We start from the raw sequence: 25,011 nt of genomic DNA, 5'->3' as shown, positions 1-25,011 counted from the left end.
AACACTCTCTTAAGAACATGGAATGTATAGATACATGAGCATTAAACACCAACCACTTTTTCTATGATCAGTACGAAAACATAACATTTTTGCTTGGAAAACCACATTCCGCACATCATAATGAAATGAAAACAAAAACAAAACTGAAATTGTGATTTGGTGACAGTAAACATGCAACCTGCCCAAGAATATCCCCAAACGAGAATATCCCCAAGCGAGAATATCCCCAAACGAGTATATCCCCAAACGAGAATATCCCCAAACAAGAATATCCGAAAAAAACAAGAATATCCCCAAACGAGAATATCAACGATACCAGATTAGCTCCGTGTCCGATTGTCACACAGTTCTCAAATCAATTACAGGAGTGACTGGATGAACCACCATTGGCGACCACATCTGTTCCTGGTGTAACCACCCCTCGCACGGTAAACACCTGCCAGTCTCTTCCTCCTCATACGGACAATCAGGCATTGGATTCTCAGTATTGAAATCCTCGATGCCGTTCCTCATTGGATGCCTGCGTCAGTGCCTGCAAATTGTAAACAGGAGAATCTCTAACTCGAACTTGAAGTCCAAAACAGCTCCGAAGATGCTTGACTCGGTTCACACCCGGACTCATTGCGAGTCATGGTGATGTTGCGATGGCGATGTCCTGCAAATGGGCGATGACGGCTCGAGGTCTACCGTTGTCACCCCTAAATTTCCCACGGTGTCCCACTCTCGGGGCTGTTCTTCTAACTGGGTAATAAATTAGAACATCACGTTTATTGTCTTCAAGGTCTTGGACGATCCTTTACTTTACGCGCTTCCTCACATGTCGACTAGTAATTGTGTGGGTAATGTTAAAATTAGCGCCGATGTTGTGACGGGACATCTCTGCGACATGCATGCCTGTAACCTGCTATCGTGTATTTTCCGAACGCCTACGTCAAGTTAATGTTTAGTACTGTCGTCTTCAGAAACCTGTGGTCCGCATACTGCAGCTGTGCAACTTATCCCTCAATGGACTTGGGGCCTCCAGAGTACATCTTATGAGATATTGTGTGAAGCACGTGTTTTACAATATGGCCTGTTTCGACCAACATTATCAAACATCTACAACACTCCTTAGTCCAGGGGGAACTTCAACAACACCCCTTAGTCCAGGGGGAACATCAACAGCAATACTTAGTCCTTGGGGAACATCAACAGCACCCCTTAGTTCATGGGGAACATCAACAATACTCCTTAGTTCACAGGAACATCAACAACATCCCTTAGTTCACGGGGAACATCAACAACATCCCTTAGTTCACGGGGAACATCAACAGCACCATTTAGTTCACGGGAAACATCAGCAACGCTACTTATTTCACGGGAAACATCAACAGCACCATTTAGTTCACGGGAAACATCATCAACACTCCTTAGTTCTCGGGGAACATCAACAATACTTCTTAGTTCACGGGGAACAACAACAACACTCCTTAGTTCACGGGGAACAACAACAACACCCCTTAGTCCACGGGAAACATCAGCAACACTCCTTAGTTCACACGAAACATCAACAACACCCCTTAGTCCACGGAGAACATCAGCAGCACTCCTTAGTCCACGGAGAACATCAACAACACTCCTTAGTTCACGGGGAACATCAACAACACTCCTAAGTTCACGGGGAACATCATAAACACTCCTTAGTTCACGGGGAACATCAACAACACTCCTTAGTTCACGGGAAACATCATCAACACTTCTTAGTCCAAGGGAAACATCAACAACACTCCTTAGTTCACAGGAAACATCAACAACACTCCTTAGTTCACGGGAAACATCATCAACACTTCTTAGTCCAAGGGAAACATCAACAACACTCCTTAGTTCACAGGAAACATCAACAACACTCCTTAGTTCACGGGAAACATCATCAACACTTCTTAGTCCAAGGGAAACATCAACAACACTCCTTAGTTCACAGGAAACATCAACAACACTCCTTAGTTCACGGGAAACATCATCAACACTCCTTGGTCCACGGGAAACATCAACAACACCCCTTAGTTCACAGGAAACTTCAACAACACCCCTTAGTCCAGGGGGAACATCAACAGCAATACTTAGTCCATCGGGAACATCAACAGCACCCCTTAGTTCATGGGGAACATCAACAACACTCCTTAGTTCACGAGGAACATCAACAACATCCATCAGTTCACGGGGAACATCAACAACATCCCTTAGTTCACGGAGAACATCAACAGCACCATTTAGTTCACGGGAAACATCATCAACGCTACTTAGTTCACGGGGAACATCAACAACACTCCTTAGTTCACGGGGAACATCATCAACACTCCTTAGTTCACGAGGAACATCAACAACATCCATTAGTTCACGGGGAACATCAACAACATCCCTTAGTTCACGGGAAACATCATCAACATCCCTTAGTTCACGGGAAACATCATCAACACTCCTTAGTTCACGGGAACATCAACAACACTCCTTAGTTCACGGGAACATCAACAACACTCTTAGTTCACGGGGAACATCAACAACACTCCTTAGTTCACGGGGAACATCAACAACACTCCTTAGTTCACGGGAAACATCAACAACACTCCTTAGTTCACGGGAACATCAACAACACTCCTTAGTTCACAGGGAACATCAACAACACTCCTTAGTTCACGGGAAACATCAACAACACTCCTTAGTTCACGGGAAACATCAACAACACTCCTTAGTTCACGGGAAACATCAACAACACTCCTTAGTTCACTTTAGTTCAACAACACTGGTTCAAACATCAACAACACTCCTTCAGTTCACGGGGAACATCAACAACACTCCTTAGTTCACGGGAGCATCATAAACACTCCTAGTTCACGGGTTCAAAACACATCAACAACGCTTTAGTCCACAGGAAACATCCAACACTCAACAAACATCAACAACAACACTCCTTAGTTCACGGGGAACATCAACAACATCCCTTAGTTCACGGGGAACATCAACAACACCATTTAGTTCACGGGAAACATCAACAACACTCCTTAGTTCACGGGAAACATCAACAACACTCCTTAGTTCACGGGAAACATCAACAACACTCCTTAGTTCACGGGGAACATCAACAACACTCCTTAGTTCACGGGGAACATCAACAACACCCCTTAGTTCACGGGAAACATCAACAACACTCCTTAGTTCACGGGAAACATCAACAACACTCCTTAGTTCACGGGAAACATCAACAACACTCCTTAGTTCACGGGGAACATCAACAACACTCCTTAGTTCACGGGAAACATCAACAACACTCCTTAGTTCACGGGAACATCAACAACACTCCTTAGTTCACGGGAAACATCAACAACACTCCTTAGTTCACGGGAAACATCAACAACACTCCTTAGTTCACGGGAAACATCAACAACACTCCTTAGTTCACGGGAAACATCAACAACACTCCTTAGTTCACGGGAAACATCAACAACACTCCTTAGTTCACGGGAACATCAACAACACTCCTTAGTTCACGGGAACAACACCTTAGTTCACGGGAAACATCAACACAATCTTAGTTCACGGGGAACATCAACAACACTCCTTAGTTCACACGGGGAACATCAACAACACTCCTTAGTTCAACGGGGAACATCAACAACACTGTTCACGGGAAACATCAACAACACTCCTAGTTCACGGGAAACATCAACAACACTCCTTAGTTCACGGGGAACATCAACAACACTCCTTAGTTCACGGGAGAACATCAACAACACTCCTTAGTTCACGGGAAACATCAACAACACTCCTTAGTTCACGGGGAACATCAACAACACCTTAGTTCACGGGAAACATCAACAACACTCCTTAGTTCACGGAAACATCAACAACATCTTATCAACATCAACACTCCTTAGTTCACGGGAACATCAACAACACTCCTTAGTTCACGGGAACATCAACACTCCTTAGTTCAACAACAACACTCCTTAGTTCACGGGGAACATCAACAACACTCCCTTAGTTCACGGGAACATCAACAACACTCCTTAGTTCACGGGGAAACATCAACAACACTCCTTAGTTCACGGGGAACATCAACAACAACACCCCTTAGTTCACGGGAAACATCAACAACACTCCTTAGTTCACGGGGAACATCAACAACACTCCTTAGTTCACGGAGAACATCAACAACATGCCCTTAGTTCACGGGAACAACATCAACACAACACCCATCAACAACACTCCTTAGTTCACGGGAAACATCAACAACACTTCACTTAGTTCACGGGGAACATCATCAACACTCCCTTAGTTCACGGGGAACATCAACAACACTCCCTGAGTTCACGGGAACATCAACAACACTCCTTAGTTCACGGAGAACATCATCAACAACACCTTAGTTCACGGAGAACATCAACAACAACACCCTTAGTTCACGGGGAACATCAACAACACTCCTAAGTCGACGGGGAACATCAACAACACTTTAGTCCACGGGGAAACATCAACAACACTCCTTAGTTCACGGAGAACATCAACAACACTCCTTAGTTCACGGGAACATCAACAACACTCCTTAGTTCACGGGGAACATCAACAACACTCCTTAGTTCACGGGAAACATCAACAACACTCCTTAGTTCACGGAAACATCAACAACACTCCTTAGTTCACGGGGAACATCAACAACACCCCTTAGTTCACGGGGAACATCAACAACACTGCTTAGTCGATGGGGAACATCAACAACACTCCTTAGTTCACGGGGAACATCAACAATACTCCTAAGTTCAAGGAGAACATCAACAACACTCCTTAGTTCACGGGAGAACATCAACAACACTCCTTAGTTCACGGGGAACATCAACAACACCCCTTAGTTCACGGGGAACATCAACAACACCCCTTAGTTCACGGGAACATCAACAACACTGCTAAGTCGATGGGGAACATCAACCACACTCCTTAGTTCACTCGAAACATCAACAACACTCCTTAGTTCACGGAGAACACCAACAACGCTCCTTAGTTCACGGAGAACATCAACAACACTCCTAAGTTCAAGGAGAACATCAACAACATTCCTTAGTTCACGGGGAACATCAACAACACCCCTTAGTTCACGGGGAACATCAACAACACTCCTTAGTTCCCGGGAAACATCATTAACACTCCTTATTCAAGAGAACCATTAACAACATGCCCTTGGTTCACGGGGAACATCAACAACACCCCTTAGTTCACGGGGAACATCAACAACACTCCTTAGTTCACGGGGAACATCAACAACACTCCTTAGTTCACGGGAGAACATCAACAACACTCCTTAGTTCAAGGAGAACATCAACAACACCCCTTAGTTCTCGGGGAACATCAACAACACTGCTAAGTCGATGGGGAACATCAACAACACTCTAAGTCCACGGGGAACATCAACAACACTCCTTAGTTCACGGAGAACATCAACAACACTCCTTAGTTCACGGGAACATCAACAACACTCCTTAGTTCACGGGGAACATCAACAACACTCCTTAGTTCACGGGAAACATCAACAACACTCCTTAGTTCACGGGAAACATCATTAACACTCCTTAGTTCACGGGAAACATCAACAACAACAACCTCCTTAGTTCACGGGGAACATCAACAACGCTGCTAAGTCGATGGGGAACATCAACAACACTCCTTAGTTCACGGGAACATCAACAACACAACCCTTAGTCCACGGAGAACATCAACAACACGCCTTAGTCAGTGGAGAACATCAACAACACCCCTTAGTCCACGGAGAACATCAACAACACCCCTTAGTTCAAGGAGAACATCAACAACACCCTTAGTTCTCGGGGAACATCAACAACACTGCTAAGTCGATGGGGAACATCAACCACCCTCCTTAGTTCACTCGAAACATCAACAACACTCCTTAGTTCACGGAGAACACCAACAACGCTCCTTAGTTCACGGAGAACATCAACAACACTCCTTAGTTCACGGGGAACATCAACAACACTCCTTAGTTCAACAACACTCCTTAGTTCACGGGAACATCAACAACACTCCTTAGTTCACGGGGAACATCAACAACACTCCTTAGTTCACGGGGAACATCAACAACACTCCTTAGTTCACGGGAAACATCATCAACACTGCTAAGTCGATGGAGAACATCAACAACACTCCTTAGTCCATGGAGAACATCAACAACACCCCTTAGTTCAAGGAGAACATCAACAACACCCCTTAGTTCTCGGGGAACATCAACAACACTGCTAAGTCGATGGGGAACATCAACAACACTCCTTAGTTCACGGAGAACATCAACAACACTCCTTAGTTCCCGGGAAACATCAACAACACCCCTTAGTTCTCGGGGAACATCAACAAAACTCCTTAGTTCACGGGAAACATCAACAACACTCCTTAGTTCCCGGGAAACATCATTAACACTCCTTATTCAAGAGAACCATTAACAACATGCCCTTGGTTCACGGGGAACATCAACAACACCCCTTAGTTCACGGGGAACATCAACAACGCTGCTAAGTCGATGGGGAACATCAACAATACTCCTTAGTTCACGGGGAACATCAACAACACCCCTTAGTCCACGGAGAACATCAACAACACGCCTTAGTCAGTGGAGAACATCAACAACACCCCTTAGTCCACGGAGAACATCAACAACACCCCTTAGTTCAAGGAGAACATCAACAACACCCCTTAGTTCTCGGGGAACATCAACAACACTGCTAAGTCGATGGGGAACATCAACCACCCTCCTTCGTTCACGGGAAACATCAACAACACCCCTTAGTTCACGGAGAACACCAACAACGCTCCTTAGTTCACGGAGAACATCAACAACACTCCTAAGTCGATGGGGAACATCAACAACACTCCTTAGTTCACGGGGAACATCAACAACACTCCTTAGTTTACGGGGAACATCAACAACACTGCTAAGTCGATGGGGAACATCAACAACACTCCTTAGTTCACGGGGAACATCAACAACACTCCTTAGTTTACGGGGAACATCAACAACACTCCTTAGTTCACGGGGAACATCAGCAACACTGCTAAGTCGATGGAGAACATCAACAACACTCCTTAGTTCACGGGGAACATCAACAACACTCCTTAGTTTACGGGGAACATCAACAACACCCCTTAGTTCACGGGGAGCATCAAAAACACTCCTTAGTTCACGGGGAAGATCAACAACACTCTTAAGTCGATGGGGAACATCAACAACACTCCTTAGGTCATGGGGAACATCAAAAACACTCCTTATTCCACGGGGAACATCAACAACACCCCTTATTCCACGGGGTACACCTACCACACCCTTCAATCCATTTGGAACATCAACTACATCCCTGGATCCACGGGGAACATCTACATCATCTACATAACCCCATTTTCCACAGCCCATTTGTTGTGTCCCCAAAAGCTGGATACCTGGAACATTCCTAAACGCATTTTCGACTATCCCACGAAAGAGATTCCATTCGTCGCAGCGGCAGAAATTCTATGAATGGGTCACTGAATGCCAATGATGAAACAAGCTGTTCTGGAAAAGGATAAGCACGTTCTCGCCTACCGGTAGCACAATCACTCACCGTATCCACATACTCACACGCCTATAAAAAGACATATATGTTGTTTTTTTTGCTTTTCTTTAGTGTGACCGATATATCACCTCGAAACAGGAATTTCGATGGTTCCAAATAACATAACGCTATAACTGATTGAACAAGCGATCATACTGGTACAATGTGTAAAATCTGTTCTCGAGTTTTCACAAAGATGTATGATCGTGAATACCATATCGCTGGCTTCATGCCAGCTCTGTTTAAACCATGGTTATTCAAAGCTGGCATCCCTCAGGGAGCAGTGTTTGTGCAATCTCTATTCATTTTTAGAATTGGTCTTCAGTAACCCATGCTTGTCGTACGAGGGGACTGACGGGGTCCCAAATGCGTAGATCGATGCTCATGCTGTTGATCACTTGATTCCATTATTTACTTACCGCCGCCATTTTGCTGGAATATTGCAACACCTGGAACCCCTTGCTGATTGCCCACTCGCTGTACAAGCCTATGATAATGATAAGCAATTGCTATCAAAACACTTTAAATACTTCTTCTGATTGACCCTAAAGGTAGCATCTCTCGCAAGAAAAGCTAATATATGCTCAGTACTACTAAATTGGTGGGCGGTGGCGTAGCCTAGTGGTTAAAGCGTTGGCTCGTCATGCCGAAAACCCGGGTTCGAGTCCCCACATGGGTACAATGTGTGAAGCCCATTTCTGGTGTCCCCCGCCGTGATGTTGCTGGAATATTGCTAAAAGCGGCGTAAAACCAAACTCAGTCAGTCAGTCAATCATGTTGTTTGTTGATTTGTTGTCCATTGTCGCATATTACAGAATTCGGTTTAAAGTACACTCTTCCTAAAACAGCAATACGCTGGTGCCATTGTGATCGTTGATGATAGATGATCATGCCATAAATATAAATGGGGTCAGTTTTTCTTGTACCATAGCTCAGTCACTGTCTGCCAACCTGATGTAATGTGCAAAGTGATAAACTGTCTGATACACAATTACACCTAGGTTTCCAACTGCTTCACAATTTAGGTCTTCAACATGGAACTATAACGCATCAATGAGACTAAAATGCATCTTTCAATTCTTTTTCATACTCCACTGAGTTTATTTACAAGCGTTCGATACATGGATGATGAACCGTGAAAATCTGTTCTAGTGAAACACACAAGTGCTACAAATTCAAGAATTTATTTGAGTAAAGTGAGGACAGGTGACGCACAGATGAGAGTTAATAATAGTAATCACTGGAACCGTAGTAGTATCTTCCTCCTCTTCCTCCACTGCCGCCACTGCCACCATTTCCACTTCCTCCACTGCCACCATTTCCGCTTCCTCCATTTCCATTTCCACTTCCGCCACCTCCTGAACCACCGCCGCTTGAACTTCCGAAAGCTTGTGCGAAAGCATTGGCAACAGCATTAGCTGAGGCCCCAAAACTACCGAATCCACCATTACCAGACCCACCAGCACCACCAGAGCCGAAACTGGATCCACTGGCGCTTGAACTGGCGCTCGCGCTCGCAGCAGCAGAGGCAGCAGCCCTAGCAGCAGCTGCAGCAGCTACCTGTACACGAGCATAGGCTGAAGCACGCGCGCTAGCTGCGGCGGAAGCTGAGGCTCTTGCACTTGCAGAAGCTGAAGCACGGGCACTGGCACGAGCACGGGCGACAGCCTGAGCGCGAGCGCTTGCAACTGCTCTTCCGGCTGCTGAGACTGAAGCCCTTGCTCTAGCTGTAGCAGAAGCAACAGCACGTCCAGATGATCTTACTCCCGCAATGGCTGCTCTTGCAGAAGCACGTGCCCTTGCAACAGCTGAAGCGAAAGATCTTGCTCTTCCCTCAGATGAACGCACCGCTGAGACAGATGCTTCAGCACTGGCTCGAGCATTTGCGAAAGACCTTCGAGCTGCTCTAACGGAGGCCTCTGCTCGTGCACGTGCCCTGGCAATGATGGAACCTCCACGAGCAGAAACAGAAGCTTCGGCACTGGCAATGGCAGTAGCAAGGGCGCTGGAATCAAGGCTTCCTCCATTTGCAGCAGCCTGAGCTGTGGCCTCAGCATAAGCACTGGCTTGATCGTAAGCATCCTGAGCCGACTGAAGTTCGGCAGTGGCTGATGCAAGCGCTTGGGCGCTTGCGCTTGCACTGGCACCTCCGAACCCACTTCCTCCAGATCCACCGTTTCCTCCTGATCCACCACCTCCAGAACCTCCAGAACCACCAAAGCCTCTTGCATTAGCATTGGCGCTGGCACGAGCACTTGCACTGGCATCAACTAGAGATGACAGCCGTCCAGCGAGGTTATTGATACTGTTTGCCCGAGCACTTGCAGAGGCGGAAGCGGAGGCACTGGCGCTACCGGATCCACCACCACCACCTCCTCCTCCACCTCCTCCATTGCGACCCCAGCCGTAGCCTGAAATGCATAAAAATAGTAGTTCAGAATCTTTGTATTTGCATGACATGTTAGAAAATGGTTAAAAAAGTTGGACCTGCCGAATACACCTTCACATGAATGACTGATACTATGTATGTCGACTTTGTAGATAACTGTGTAACTGTGAGAGATGGAGCTGTAAAAGCCCACAGCCAGTCCCCTTCCTTATCTAGCCTGCCTCTACCATTGCTCACGTTTAGATTTCCCTAAGGGACTTCTACTTCCTCTTTTCTTACCGTAATAGTCTGCACCCACGCTGAGAGCTAGGCAGAGAACCAAAAGTGGGACTCTCAACATTTTGGCTGAAATGAAAAGAGCTTCTGTCAAATGGAGATATTTGTCATGATTGCAAGGCATGAAAATAATCTCAGATCCCAAAGATATAGTTAACCTTTTAAAAACAATTTAAGGTGTCAAAGAGACGCTATATTCAATAGTTTAATGTCCTTGTAAGGACGTGGAATATAAGCAATAAATGCTCTCCATGAAGTCGACTATAATGCGAGCATATGTGTATGAATCACGTTGACATGGTGATGACAGAAGGTAATTGTGTATTGTGTACTTGTGTACTTGTGTACTTGTGTACTCGTGTAATGTGTAGTGTGTAGTAGTAGTAGTAGTAGTAGAAGTAGTAGTAGTAGTATAAGTAGTCATTAAGTACTTCCCAGATACACATTATACACCAGTATTTAGTGGATACGTCACTATTAGGAGAATAAACCGGATAGAATTTGCTCCCTGAAAAAGGTTTTATACATACGCTTACAAAGAGTTTTACTTTTTATCCACCCTCGAATATTTCAATTGGGAAGAAATTCAGAATATGTTACACGACCTCAGTAGTACTGATCAGTGTAAATCAGAATTAAATTAATGGAATGGTCGTCCTCACATTCCGTATGTAACATCGACTTTCCAATGTGACGACCGTGACTTATATATGCCTCTTCCCGCATTGGTTAGGTTGAATGTACAATTGAATGTAAAATCAAATTATTATCAAGCATATATAATTACACACTCAAACTCACACACGCGCGCGCGCACGCACGCACACACATACTGATATTTTCAGACAGGGGCACATGTAACTGGCGGTTTTAGAAACAAATTCGTGATGGAGCTTGTTTAAGAATATATGATTATTTACCTAAAACTGTTATAAAATAACCAACTGTAAGGAATAGTAAGGTAGTTCCATATAATGCCACGTAGCTATATAAGTGTAATGTTCATTAAGACGACGTTGAGCCATGCTTTACCTCCCTGGCCATGCTTAACCTCCCTTTCTGGCTGGACGATGTGTGTAACATTGTGTCCAGATATGAGTCAACTCGTCCTAACGACACCTACCTGGTAGTGAATCCTCCCCTCTTGGCTACTGGCTGTTACGGTGACTCCTACACCGTCACTTATATACCCCCGTGTTGCGACGGCACGGGAACGTTGATCCTGGGTTCGCGTCCACCCGAATCACGTGACATCTCCGATTGACATCTTCCGTCGGTTACAGTGTGGGTCTTGTGACACGCTGACAGCAGCAGAAGTGCCACGTGTGGCACAAGACAACACCAGTTGCTTGACATTTTTATGTCTGACTTGCCATGTGTAGTCGGCTCTAAGGAATATGTTTAAGGTTAAAGCCATTCAAAACAAGCGATGAAAAAATGATTAAATCAGACAATATTGTCATATTTGAAATTGTTGTGACGACTTGTTACATTTGTGTCAAAACTTCGCATTTGTAATAAGAAGTTGAGATATACATATTTCGGATAGGACAGCTAGATGTATACCTTCAGGTAACCAATACATGTACATGTTCTGGGATATTCAGGCACACTATTGTGTTACATTCATACCGTCTGCTGATTCCCTAACAGTTTCTGACAATGGATATAGAAAGTATTACATTCCTCATCCCATATAGCATATGGAAGAGTTCACAAGTTCTTTTCAAGAACGCGCAGTCTTCAATATTAAATCATGGTACAGATTTTAGGGTCATCTCTCACTGCGATCACAGTGGTCAACCAGTTCACCAACTACAGGTGGAAAGACAGGGTGACATGTATGGACTGATAAGGTATCATCTCCACATTCTATGAGACCAGGATGGTGAAGGAAGTATCCCAAGCTTCAACTAAAGGACAACTTCACCCGAGACATATGATCATATTGATCAGTGGGAATGGAACCCGGTCGCTCGGATAGTGGTTCTATTTTTTGTGTCCAACCATTTTGGTTGAGAGATGATGGATTGATTAACGGCTCCATCATGACATCACAGCCGTCACACCGAACATATTTCAAACTTCTGAACTAAACATGGCCGATGTTTGTATCCTAGATCCAGGCTGTTGTACATTTTATAATATACTGAATAACCACACGCCCTTGTTCCAGATTATCTTACTAATCAGAAAGGTAAGATTTTATTTATGACTTATTTTCCAGAAATATATTTGATGAAAGTAGAGGCAAACATTTGCACGTGCTGTGCAGTATGGGACTTTAACGTTATGGGATGTCATTCAACTTCAGTGATAAGGATTGGACACAAATTGATCCGTTTAATATATCAACAATAATTTTTACCTACATGTGTATGTTTATCAAAAGTGAGAAAGGAGAAAAATGAACTATGTATTTTTGTAAGGCTCAAACTTTTGAATCTAGATGTCTTTTCGATGTGTAATATACCACTTTCACGTACATACAAGCTCTAGGTTTTCATGTATTAGGTTCACATCTGTTATTATATAGGATATTTATAGGATATTTATTTACATTTGGATACATTTGACAGACTGTTCTGTGTTCAGGGCAGGGGCTGTATTATTCTTTTGAGAGATAGTTGTAAGTACAGTATAAAAAACACGAAACATATAATTATCACTATAAGTCCATTCTTTTAAATAATACACATTTTGCAAAAATGTATTGTTTTGTGACTGAATATTCCAATTTGGACGCGAAAATGGCGAGTTGGAGGAGAACGCCCTTCACAGTGAATACAAACTGACCAGTACTGAATCATTAGTATTGGTATTAGTACTGGACTGCTAGTACTGGGTCACAAGTACTTGACCACTAGGACTCGACCAGTCGTTTTGCCATGTGCCAATAAATGATTTTTGGCGATATTAGCTGTCTCGTGTTTCTTTCCTTAGTCTTGTCCTGATCGGATGATCGTGGGTTTGAATACCCGAATTGTCCTGATTATAATCCTTGGTTTGTCTGGGACATACTGGCTGCATCACTTTGAACTGGGGCCGCATGTAATTGTCACGCAATTATATAACAAGCGTCCCATTGCCCATCCATTCCGTCTTGTTCGACCAAAGGGATTTTCTAACTGTTCAACTCACTATCTTTTACTGTATATACATTGTTATTTCATTTCCAGTCTTCAACTCCACGACACTAGCTGCCAGTTATGGTAAAAAAGATCGCCGTGTGGAGAGTCGCATTTCCCCACTGTCAGTATGGATTGAGTTATTATGGATTCTTTCCTTGAGATATGTCACGTCTATCTAATATGTCCGTGTTACATGCGTGTTAACACCTTATGACTAAACACTCGAAGGTGATCTCGGAAGGTTTAGCGTATCCTGCAGCAACGGTTGTACACGTCATAAACCCATGCAATGGCAAGTCATTTCCTCATCTGAAAACATGTCTACAGTATAACGTTTTTCATGGCTCTCGTTAAAAACATACGTCTGAAGTGCATGCTCAGTTGTTCCCGAAATTGTGATGAAATGTTGAAAGGCTGGACTGTTATTGGTGGGCATAAAATGGGAAGTTAACTGTTGTAAATTGACCCCTCTTGGTGGTATTTTGACATTTTAGAATCTTAATGCATGGATCAAAATATGAGGTAAGGCCGTTTCTAGTTTGTGGGTAATTCAAGGGAACATATTCCACTTATCGTTTTCTCTTTGGCATTTAGGGGCGGTGGGGTAGCCTAGTGGTTAAAGCGTTGGCTCGTCACGCCGAAGACCCGGGTTCGATTCCCCACATGGGCACAATGTGTTAAGCCCATTTCTGGTGTCCCCCACCGTGATATTGCTGGAATATTGCTAAAAGCGGCGTAAAACTAAACTCAGGCAGTCAGTCAGTCTTTGGCATTTACTATCATTTTCGAGCCTTTGAAGAGGGACTCATTATTTTTCTGTCTGTCTGTCTGTCTGTCTGTCTCTTTCTGTGTCTTTGTTTCTCTCTCTCTCTCTCTCTCTCTCTCTCTCTGTGTCTCTCTCTCACTGTCTCTCTCTGTCTCTCTATCTCTCTGTCTATCTGTCTCTCTCTTTCTCTCTCTCTCTCTCAAATATTTCATAACAGACTATTTTAAGTGAGGATATTTAATTGAATTGTGTTTTCCTATGTATCCATCACCTTAAGAAAGATCTAGTAGTATTTTCAAACACAACGTTCCCATGTTTCACGGGGAGATTCACATCAATTTCTCTACACTTTACGTTGTCTTACTCAGACAACCGCGTTCACCGAACACAGGCTGTCTTGGGGTCAACAGGTCGACAGTGACGTCCTTGGCAGATCAATAACAACAAATGTCTTGACTGGTGTTGCCTTTTATTGTATCATCTGTAATGTATTTATACTCAGATATGAACCTTCGGACACTATTCCAAAGCTTATTTACAATGTATAATTTTGTCCATGAGCATACTTGCAGGTTCCTGTTATTTTATATTGATAATGGAAGACATCTGCTATTATCCTTAAATTACTACATAAAGCGATATAAATTTCAAACCAAAGAGATACGAAGTTAAAATGCACATATTCAAAACTACATTTAACAGTGTATCTTACCCCCACACGTGTGGAGATGTGACTGAAATACCCCTCTCATAATGCACTTCCTTCTCTCGCACTCCACTACCCAGAACTATTGTCTGCCTGCAGGACCTCCAACCCATACCCAAGGTGAGATGAACACGACCAGATAGCCAATCAGGGAATCGCTACCATGAAATGATAACTGGCAAGCCCGGATCATCACCACCATCCTCCTGGTTCCGGTAAATTACAACTTGGTAACATTCAAATAGGTAGATATGTCTTTGAATATAGGCTTTGTTAATGAGTAAAAATTTTAAACTTGACGAACCGCTTGGCACACTACTTTCAGGAATGTTGGAATTTCAAGGCAAAAAGGTTTCCTCCCTGAATATTCTTCAGAAGTGATGAACACAAATGTTGATTACACAGTATAAGGTTGTTTGAATCTGCGTATTCTTTAAGATATGTTTGAGGTTCTGTGTTCAGATCCCAAGGGAAAAGACTGGACTGACCCGGACATACAAACAGGGTAAAGCGATCAATATGTCTACGTCTTCCTGCCTTCACACGTTGCTGCCTTTTCCCATGTTGTGTATCTCGTGCACGTTTACACCGGAACTAGTGTACTTTTGCACCGGAACCGGAACTTGTGCACTTCTGCACCGGAACCGGAACTAGTGCACTTTTGCACCGGAGCTTCCAGGCATGCGTATGCTAAGCCTATATTTCTTGCCCCCGACGTTGATGAAGGGCGGAAGTTCCACAGTGAATATCATCCCAAAAGTCACAATGCCGTCAGCGGAAGTACTTGCTTCCGCTTTGAAGGGCGCAGCACTGTTTTCACCGTGAGAGCCTGGCAGCGCATTTTGAGCAGTTGCTGTTGCTGGGTCGGGTGGAAGATGTTTGTCGGCAGAGTGACGATCGGTGGCGCCGACGGCCGGTGTGTCGTGGTGCTGTAGAGAACCTGGAAGATAACGCCAACACGTCAACATGGATCACAGCATGTGGGGCATGCATGCAATGATATACACTACATACAGATCTAGATACATTACAGTGGTCATACAGAATGTACCTACGTTCATAGTGGTCATACAGAATGTGCCTATGATCACAGTGGTCATACAGAATGGACCTACGATCGCAGTGGTCATACAGAGTGTACCTACGTTCACAGTGGTCATACAGAATGGACCTACGATCGCAGTGGTCATACAGAGTGTACCTACGTTCACAGTGGTCATACAGAATGGACCTACGATCGCAGTGGTCCTACAGAGTGTACCTACGTTCACAGTGGTCATACAGAATGTACCTACGATCGCAGTGGTCATACAGAATGTACCTACGTTCATAGTGGTCATACAGAATGGACCTACGATCGCAGTGGTCATACAGAATTAGCAATGTGACCAGTTGCTCATAACAAACTGTACCTACGATCACAGTGGTCATACAGAATGTACCTGCGATCGCAGTGACCACACAGAACGTTCCTGCGTTCACAGTTGTCATACAGAATGGACATACGGTCACATTTAATAACGTGTAATATACAATTGAGCTTGTAATTTTCACACAAAAATTCAAACAGCGTCCCCAAAATTGATAGAATAGGGTTACAACATTTATGAACGTTTAAAAACGGTGTAGATATGGGGTAAACGTGGTTGACATTTCAAAATGTGATTTGTACTATAGGTTCGGGTAAATGTTTGTGACAGGTAGCACCGGTGAAGCTGGATAATCGCGAGTAATTGGTATCATCGCTGTTTGAAGCAGATATTTCTGGTGCACTTATAATGGTACAAAATGATCTATATATACTGGGCAAAATAAGTTAGGGATATCGGTATTTTTATGTTTGGTATTTTATCAGTGTGTCAATTAATAAATAGATCATTATTCATAATTTCAAAATTTACATATATTCCTAACTATTTTTGTCCAGTATAGAAGTGATTTCCTGTGATGATGGAAAGAGTTTTGTCGCTTCTATTCAGTGATAACCTTTGCTATTTTGTAGATATTAATTGTTACACATTGGTCATACGGAAAGAGGCTACGAATCTCCGGTCACATGAAATTGTTATTTAAAACGATAAATCACTTTTAATACAGTCCGTTTGACTCAAAAGTGGACAGATGAATTGGAATCTAACTCGAAAAATAATAAACATATAATACTCAATGAAACGCTGATCATAATCAAAACATCAGACCAGACTAAATTTTTGCAGAATTTAAGCCCTAAAATTAAAAAACTTGTGCAACAAACTATCATTAAAATAGTGAACTGTGTCAATATTTTAATGATAGTTTGTTAAACAACTTTTTTTTATTGTTATGACAGAAATTTTGATTATGAGTATTGAGTATTTGATTCATTGAGTATTTTATGTTCATTAGTTTTCGAGTTAGATTGCAATTCATCGGTCCGCTTTTGAGGACTATAGTGAAAGCACACGAATCTGTTTACGATCAGAAGACGTTGGCCAGTAATATTAGTTAAGGTCATGACCACATGCCACGATAGTGTGGATTCAGTCTACATATAAAAAACCGAAGTTTGGCTACAACAACTTTATTACAATTGTGTTTTACACGTAATTATATCTAGTTAAATAAATACAAGCATTCTGATATTTTAGCCTTCGATGAGAAGCAAGTGTGTGTGTGCGTGTGTGTGTGTGCGTGCGTGTGTATGGGTATGATTTATTAGTTGTTATTTGTTGTTCCGAAAACAACACATGAAGCAATCAGTGATTCCTCTCAGACCGACAGTGTTCACAGAACAGTTTCTGATTTGCCGTCGAGAAGGTTCTCATCAGCAATCAGATTTATCTCCACTGGGAAGGTGAAAGGGACGTAATCTCCGGCGGCGTTAATTTCAGTAGTTGGTGACTGAGGATAAGCCGTGGATCCTGGAGTTGTGGTCGTCATGGATACTGATGTAGAGTTAGCATTTACACCAGGGCTGCCAGACAATGAACTAGTTGGTGATGAACCAGGACTAGAGATACTTTCAACGAAATTGACAACAATGGTTTCAACATTGTTGACACTAGAAGGAGACACATTGTTTTCGCTTGACACAGAGGTATCTGGGAGTGTGGTCTCGGGAGCGGAAGTGTAACTACGAGATACAGAAGCACCAACACCGGAAGTAGACACTGAAGGAGGAGTAGGAGGAGCAGAGGGTGGAGTTGTAGTGAAGGTCCCGGATGGAGCAATGGAAGATGTTGTCATGGACACAACCGTAGCCCCACCTAACACAGAATTTAAACAAAAGTATTAGAATGCGTTCTGCTACACTACACGTTGCATGTATAACCAGAAGTATTTTCTACTGAACCCTCGACCTGAGACAAACATGGCGATATTGTAACACCAATCAAATTATGACCAGAATCAAAAAAAGCTTCGTGAATGGGCTGACAAACGAGCTGAGATTCGAACCGAGGAATTATTGAATCACAATTCCAACAGCACTCTAGTCAGGGGTAGTGTCACGTGCATGTAACATGTCCGTCTCTTGTCACAACCAGACAATAGCTTCACTACCACTCCGAGCCGACCAGTCCGAGCTGGCCCCTTAATACCGAGCGCCAACGACAAATATCACCTTTTAACGCTTTGTTCCGACCTTCTGCTCATCCGGCACACACTCGATAGACTAGACAAAGGGGGTGGTTAAAGATCACCAAATCACCAATGCTTGGGAAATTATATTAAGACTCAACAATGACATAAAACCGTATCCTCTACCTTGCAGGCATTAATGCGTTTTGTGTCATGTATATAAATAATTGTATGATATTTGACGTGGAACTATAGTGTATAGTCGAGTGGTGTGAAGATGCGCGGTCAGTTCATTGACCCATACAGCGATGTGAAATCCTACAAACGTACATTACTGGTGTCGCTGCATACTGAAATAATGCCGACGACACATAAATGCTAACCCACTCACTCGTATCTGTGGTTACGATAACAGCACGTACCTGAACTTGGCGGAGGTTGTGTTGGAGCTGAGGTGGTTAAAGACACCAGAAGGGTTAACGTCAGAACACAGGAAGTCGCCTTCATGATCAATCTGAAAACAATGAATCAGATTAGGCCACACTTGGGATTTGCTTCAAACCATGTTTTATCATTGTGGAAACCCTGTTTCTGTGTTATGAATTACACAATGAGAATGAAAAGCATCATTGATTCCCATAAACAGTTGACGGCCGAACATGATATATATAATTGGCTGTGTCTTAATGGAAAATGCCTAATCACAGCTTCAGAAAAAATGTGCGTCAATGGTAGCGTCGTCCCAGTTGTAATGGGTCACACTAAATTGTCCATCTGTGAAGATCCGGGATAGTATTGGTCTTCAGCAACCCATGCTTGTCGTTAGAGGCGACTAACGGGATCGGGTGGTCAGACTCGCTTACTTCCTTGGCACATGTCATCGTATCCCAACTGTAGAGATCGATCAGGATGTCGATGACTAGATTGTCTGGTTCAGACTGGATAATTAAGAACCCACCGCCTTAAAGCTGGGATAATGCTGAGTGCGGCGTAAAACAATCAGTAAAGCGTCAGTGTGGGTAACAACAAGGAGACAAGCGGTCAAATTACAATAATATATAAGTATAATGTACATAATCACCGGAAACAGTTGCCAAAAGCAGCGTCAACTGCATGAATCCTACTATATCTTATGTGTTGAAAAGGTGATTGTATTCTTGATTCGTATGTAGATATATCCTGTCGAAGTCTATGTCGAAGTCTATGTCGATGTCGATGTTCATGTTTCGCCCTCAGACACAGAAAGGTCAGAATTTGTTTTAAAGCATTATAACAGATACTATCAATTTTACAATGTCTTTATGTAATCGTAAACCATTCCCAATAAACAAATTGCGTTTCGCATGGAGTGTCCTGATCGTTGGTGTGTTTTTTTAAATTAGTAGTAGTGTGCCAAAACCTTGTTCGTGTTTCAGAAGGCAGACTCAGAAAGATTACAGTTGGGGACATAACAACAGGCTAAACTCATTCCGTAAAGCGTAAAATGGTCATGACAACTATCTAAAAACAGCACTGAAAACCGGTTATAAAACTACTAAGATACTTTGTGTTAAAGAGGTAAGAAAAATAGGTATATTTTCGAATGAGCTTGTCCTCGTTTATGCACCTTCGGTATCAGAAGCCATTTTCGTCCCAGGTGTTACATTATATTTCAAACACTGACAGTCGGGGGTAAAGAGACTTAGACAATTCAGGCCTTTACGTCGTACGTTGATTGATTTATATGTTTACATAGCAATACCAGGAAATATTCAGCGCCCTGAGTTATTTATTAAGGGGTTGACGTTAAACTATTAAGATAGTAACCATAATCTTGTCAACAGCAAAGTATATCATCATATGTGTGTGAATGTGGCATAGAACAAGCCTAAAGGTACAAAGACATTGTGACAGCATGACCTACTTGACTAACCAGCGTACACGATGGAACTGGCACGGAAGTTTAAGGTATCTAATAGGCATTGACTTAGATTGATGCTGGCCGCTTTGATTCACAGCGGGAAGAAACAATAAGAATTCGAATCACGTATATTACAGATACGAAAAGAAACATAGTTAAAACTGGCTTTTTTTTGAGAAAAAAAGTAAATTCGTTCTTTCAATATTGTTTTCAGTTTTATTGTATCAAATATGAATTTCTTCTACCTAGCCCCCTCACAAACCCCTGTCTGAAAATATATGTAAAGCTAGGCACTAGATACATAGTCTTGAGAATTTGTACTTTCAACAATCGTGTATATGCTCGGGACAATATTTGGATGTCTGACAATAGATTGTATTACACTTTCTTTACTTCTGTATCTATTTTACAGTAAATAATAATATTATTATACCTGAACATATTTTCAAATAAATGTAAATGTGCTTGCCCAGATGAAGCACCTTTATAGTCCCGACAGTCTCAATGTCAGATGGTACTCCACTAGTGTCGAAATACGGATAACTCGACAGATGATTTTGACAGGATTGACAAAACTAACAGCAGATGAGCTCACGCAAAAAAAGTACAATGTGTGAAGCCCATGTCTGTTGTCCCACTACGTGATATTGGTTTGATCTTGTTACAGGAGGCGTGAAATCCACCGTTTCTCTTTCACCAGGGCGGATACAGTACATATTTATATAACATCAGTTATAACTTTACAAATCACTCAAACACAGTTCTTTTGTAAAACCTATAATCGATAACAAGTGATCGGGACTCATTGATTTATGAAATATCAAACATCGAAATTATTCGAAAAAAATATTATTTATTAACATTTGAATAATTGATATTTTCCTTTATATCAGGATTTCTAAACAACTATTTGAATATTTACAAAATTAAAATGTACGAATCACCTATGAACACAATATAGTAATACTAGTGATACTGAATTGAAATATTTACGGTAAACAGATTGGCACAAAGGGATTAAACTTTATTAATTCTGACTGTTGTAATTACCTACACGCTACCTGTATATGGTTGATAAGAATGGATTACGTAATGGGTGCAAATTTCTTAATTACAATATGAAGTGAATTATTGTTGATAATTTTATTGCGAAGATCCACCAAGTTGAAGTAACGCGTTATCAGAGAAACATTTAGTTTAGACTTAATGATCACGAATATATACCGGTGAGAAAGAAACATGGTAAGGTAAAATACCCGAGAATACATTGGTTGCAACTCTCATACTGACCTATAACGAAGTCCTTGTACTAGTGTCCTTTCCTGTCCTACACCAGTCCACACCGACGGAGCCAACAGCTTGTAGAACACCCGTCCGAGAGAGACGCTCACACCAGACTAACCAAGCTCTGGTATTGATGAAGCTATTGTCCTAGGAAGTCAAATAGGCTGTGATGTTTTTGAAGCAAGATTCATCTAAAATAAGGTCGTACAAACAAGCTAGACAGATGAGATGTCAGTCGGTCTGTCAGCTGCACTCACGCAATCTAGATGCCACAGCAAATGATGAGCTATAAAGATACAGCCTCGGGCCGGCATCGACACACCATTTTCCCTCATACTAACAGTGAGGTTGTCATACGATCAGTATGATCGATGGAAGTGTCTACCCCCATCAGAGGTGTTATGTGACCCATTACACGTCCAACAACCCTCTCACCTACACCCAATAGATCAACAGTCACGTTGTGGGCCAATAACATGTGCCTGAATGCATATGCTGATTCGTAGATTTTGCTAATTATGTCATTTTTGAAGAACACAGAGTTGGTGTCAATTAGGTGCGTGTCATCTTGAGGAGACTTGGGTCCAGATGTTCGTGAAGGACGTCCGTATTAGGGAGATAAAACCTTTGTTCCATACGGGTAATTTTTGCAAAGATAATTCAACTGAATCAATGTAGAATATTAACTCCGCAAATATCGGATTAGACAAAGTCTTATTTAGCTATATGAGAGACCAGATGGATTGAGACTGGTGTTTTACGCAGTTTCACCGCTCGTCTTAGCGTCAGATGTTTAGTTTTAGCTGACACCTGGCTTCATTTCTCATTTTCAGTGTTCCATACATATAATTGTTCCCACTATTGCCTTATCACGCCTTGTGGAATCTGCTTGTGAAGCTCATCGTGAGTGAGTCTGAAGTTGAATGTCCTAGTATGACATAACTATATGTTCCCTTATATTAATTCTTCAGTATGTGTCCATTTGTTCTATGACATACCCAGAAACTTTGGATGACCGGTTGGTACAATTTTGACTAGGGTAATACATTTGCAACCACATAATCTTTATCATATTTAACAGTAAAAGTGTGTTAAAAAGTAAGTTTCTTGATTTTAGCTGAAAAGGTTTGAAGTCAACACCTCTTTATTGCGCTTTTGGTTTTTGATGTTTACAAGTTTTCAGTTGACTTATATTCTGAAATACAAAAACGCATCAACGTATTCTTTCTTTGAGTGCTCAACTTAAGGCAAGTGTACTTCATTTCTTGATAAAATATCGCTAACAGATCTTTTCAAATTAAAATCAAACATATCATATAATCCACAGAGAGGCATAGTTTCAATTGCTTCTGAGTTCAGTACATTCCTGAGGCGGCTTGGGTAGCCGAGTGGTTAAAGCGTTCGCTCGTCACGCCGAATACAAGGGTTCGCTTTCCCACATGGGTACAATGTGTGAAGCCCATTTCTGACGTCCTTCGTCGTGATATTGCTGGAATATTGCTAAAAGCGGCGTAAAACTAAACTTACTCACTCACGACTCATGCCTGCCGTGATTGTGTGGTTTGTCTCATTCCTTCCAGTATCATTCTAACTGTAACACATCTGGAGCCTCGAATACCTCCAAACCTGTACTCTGGATGTAACACGCTAACTTTATGATAAACATCCCATAATGGTATTGATATTTGTTTAAGCTTTATTTACTGCTAAATCAATATATCGACCAATATAAACTAAAACAGTAACTATTTTCAATTATAAGCAACATCCATATATATATACTCATGCCAATTTTGGTTGTCCAATTTTTTTAATTGGAGAGGGGTGTGGGTGGTGGTGTGAGGTGTGGGGGTTGGGGTGGGAGGGGAGGGGTGACAACCATTATTGGCATGAGTATATATAACAATGCACATGGTTCGTCTTTAACCCAAGCCTAACATTTAGAAGTCTGACTTTCATAAATTATCTGTTGCTTCCAACTTCACTATCACAGCCTTTACTGAAGTCTACTTTCCCGTAGAGAATGGTCGTTCGTATAATGCTGACGAATCTCATTATATCTTTCAATGTTTAATCCATTACAGATCCAAGTTCGAAATGCAGTAGTTCACATAATTATGTATTCTCTAACCGGTATACATTTAAGAATCCTCTTAGCTCTAAAAATTGTCAATATAAAAGAACCTGTCTACATTTGTTACAATTATAGATTGTACTCTCTGATTAAAATGACGTTCGATCATGTTACCTTTGATTTTGTTGTTCGTAAATATATCATCTTGTACCACCTCTTTGTATATGAGGATTGTGAGAATAAAAACCTTGAACCTTGTTAAAAATAAACTAAACATATTCTTGATTTAATTGACAATGCTCAATGTTTTCGTGTTTTCATCATCGATGACTTCCACAGATGTCAACACAAATTCCAGTGTCACGTAACTATCACGTCATCACAGGAACCAGGTTCCAACAGTTGACAACACGTCACGCTTCCTCAAATTCAGATGAAACCGTTAACCTTGGAACTGAAATATTTGTTCGGTGACATTAATAAACAAACACACTTCCTTGAAAGCTCACGTACTTACTGTTGATTGGAACATTCACCCTCGTCCCTGGCCAAGCTATCAGTATAAATGTGTCAGGTGTCAATTTGAAGTTACTTTGTACACGGGTCGCGGACAGTTGTTGAATGTTTTTTCTCGGTCAACAATGTAGTTGTCCTGGACACCTGGTGTTACATTGATCGTTGGCTTTAGACTATGGATGTGTCAAGTCACACATTTTAGGTATGTGACTGTCAGTGTGAAAGAGATACCACAACAACAAAAACAATGGTTTGGCGATTCACGTTTTGGTGATCTCTTGTCCGTCATCAGAGAAGAATGAGTGTTGGAGTGACGACACTTGTTTAAAATGATCAAAGTTTTGGTGGGATATAGATCTAGTGAATAATTCATATGATTGTTGTTAGGATACAATGCATAATTGAAATGAGTGAGTGAATGAGTAAGTATGGTTTACGCAGCTTTTAGCAAATTCCAGCAATATCACGGCGGGGGACACCAGAAATGGGCTTCACAGAGTGTATCCATGTAGGAAATCGAACCCGGGACTTCGGCGTGACGACCGAACGCTTTAACCACTAGGCTACCCCACCGCCCCTATAATTGAAATGCCTACAGATGGGAAAATTGTGAATAGTGCAAGTAACTATTCCTTGGACATATTCAACACTTCCTGTGAATATTAGAGGGAAACAGTATATACATGCATTTTGAATAATGTAAGTGACTGGGACAAACTGAATTATACATTGGACTATTGGTGTGGTGAACTGGGCGATGAAAATGGTATTAATGGAATGTGTACTTTA

General features: G+C 42.1%; 2 protein-coding genes across 3 annotated transcripts; both read right to left on the bottom strand.

Moving 5' to 3' along the window:
- Positions 1 to 8,790: 8,790 nt before the first annotated feature.
- LOC124274352 (glycine, alanine and asparagine-rich protein-like) lies at positions 8,791 to 11,522 on the bottom strand. The gene is made up of 3 exons (XM_046709716.1): positions 11,411 to 11,522; positions 10,291 to 10,356; positions 8,791 to 10,033 (listed from the first exon to the last, which is right to left on the bottom strand). The coding sequence occupies exons 2-3, from the start codon at positions 10,349 to 10,351 to the stop codon at positions 8,847 to 8,849; spliced, it is 1,248 nt and encodes a 415-aa protein (XP_046565672.1). The 5' UTR covers positions 10,352 to 10,356; positions 11,411 to 11,522; the 3' UTR covers positions 8,791 to 8,846.
- Positions 11,523 to 14,636: 3,114 nt separating this feature from the next.
- On the bottom strand, positions 14,637 to 21,781 carry LOC124274351 (mucin-5AC-like). Of its 2 annotated transcripts, none has more exons than XM_046709714.1 (3): positions 21,639 to 21,781; positions 18,871 to 18,962; positions 14,637 to 15,830 (listed from the first exon to the last, which is right to left on the bottom strand). In XM_046709714.1, the coding sequence occupies exons 2-3, from the start codon at positions 18,953 to 18,955 to the stop codon at positions 15,541 to 15,543; spliced, it is 375 nt and encodes a 124-aa protein (XP_046565670.1). In that variant the 5' UTR covers positions 18,956 to 18,962; positions 21,639 to 21,781; the 3' UTR covers positions 14,637 to 15,540. The 2 variants fall into 2 exon arrangements, with proteins under 2 accessions (XP_046565670.1, XP_046565669.1); XM_046709713.1 differs by lacking the exon at positions 14,637 to 15,830 and adding an exon at positions 17,435 to 18,135.
- Between the last annotated feature and the right edge of the window lie 3,230 nt (positions 21,782 to 25,011).

Source organism: Haliotis rubra, unplaced genomic scaffold (genome assembly GCF_003918875.1).
Source record: "Haliotis rubra isolate DU_JTF1 unplaced genomic scaffold, ASM391887v1 Scf19, whole genome shotgun sequence".
NCBI classification, from domain to species: domain Eukaryota; kingdom Metazoa; phylum Mollusca; class Gastropoda; order Lepetellida; family Haliotidae; genus Haliotis; species Haliotis rubra.
Note: the sequence above shows the minus strand (reverse complement) of the source record. Positions and strands in the feature narration are given on the sequence as shown.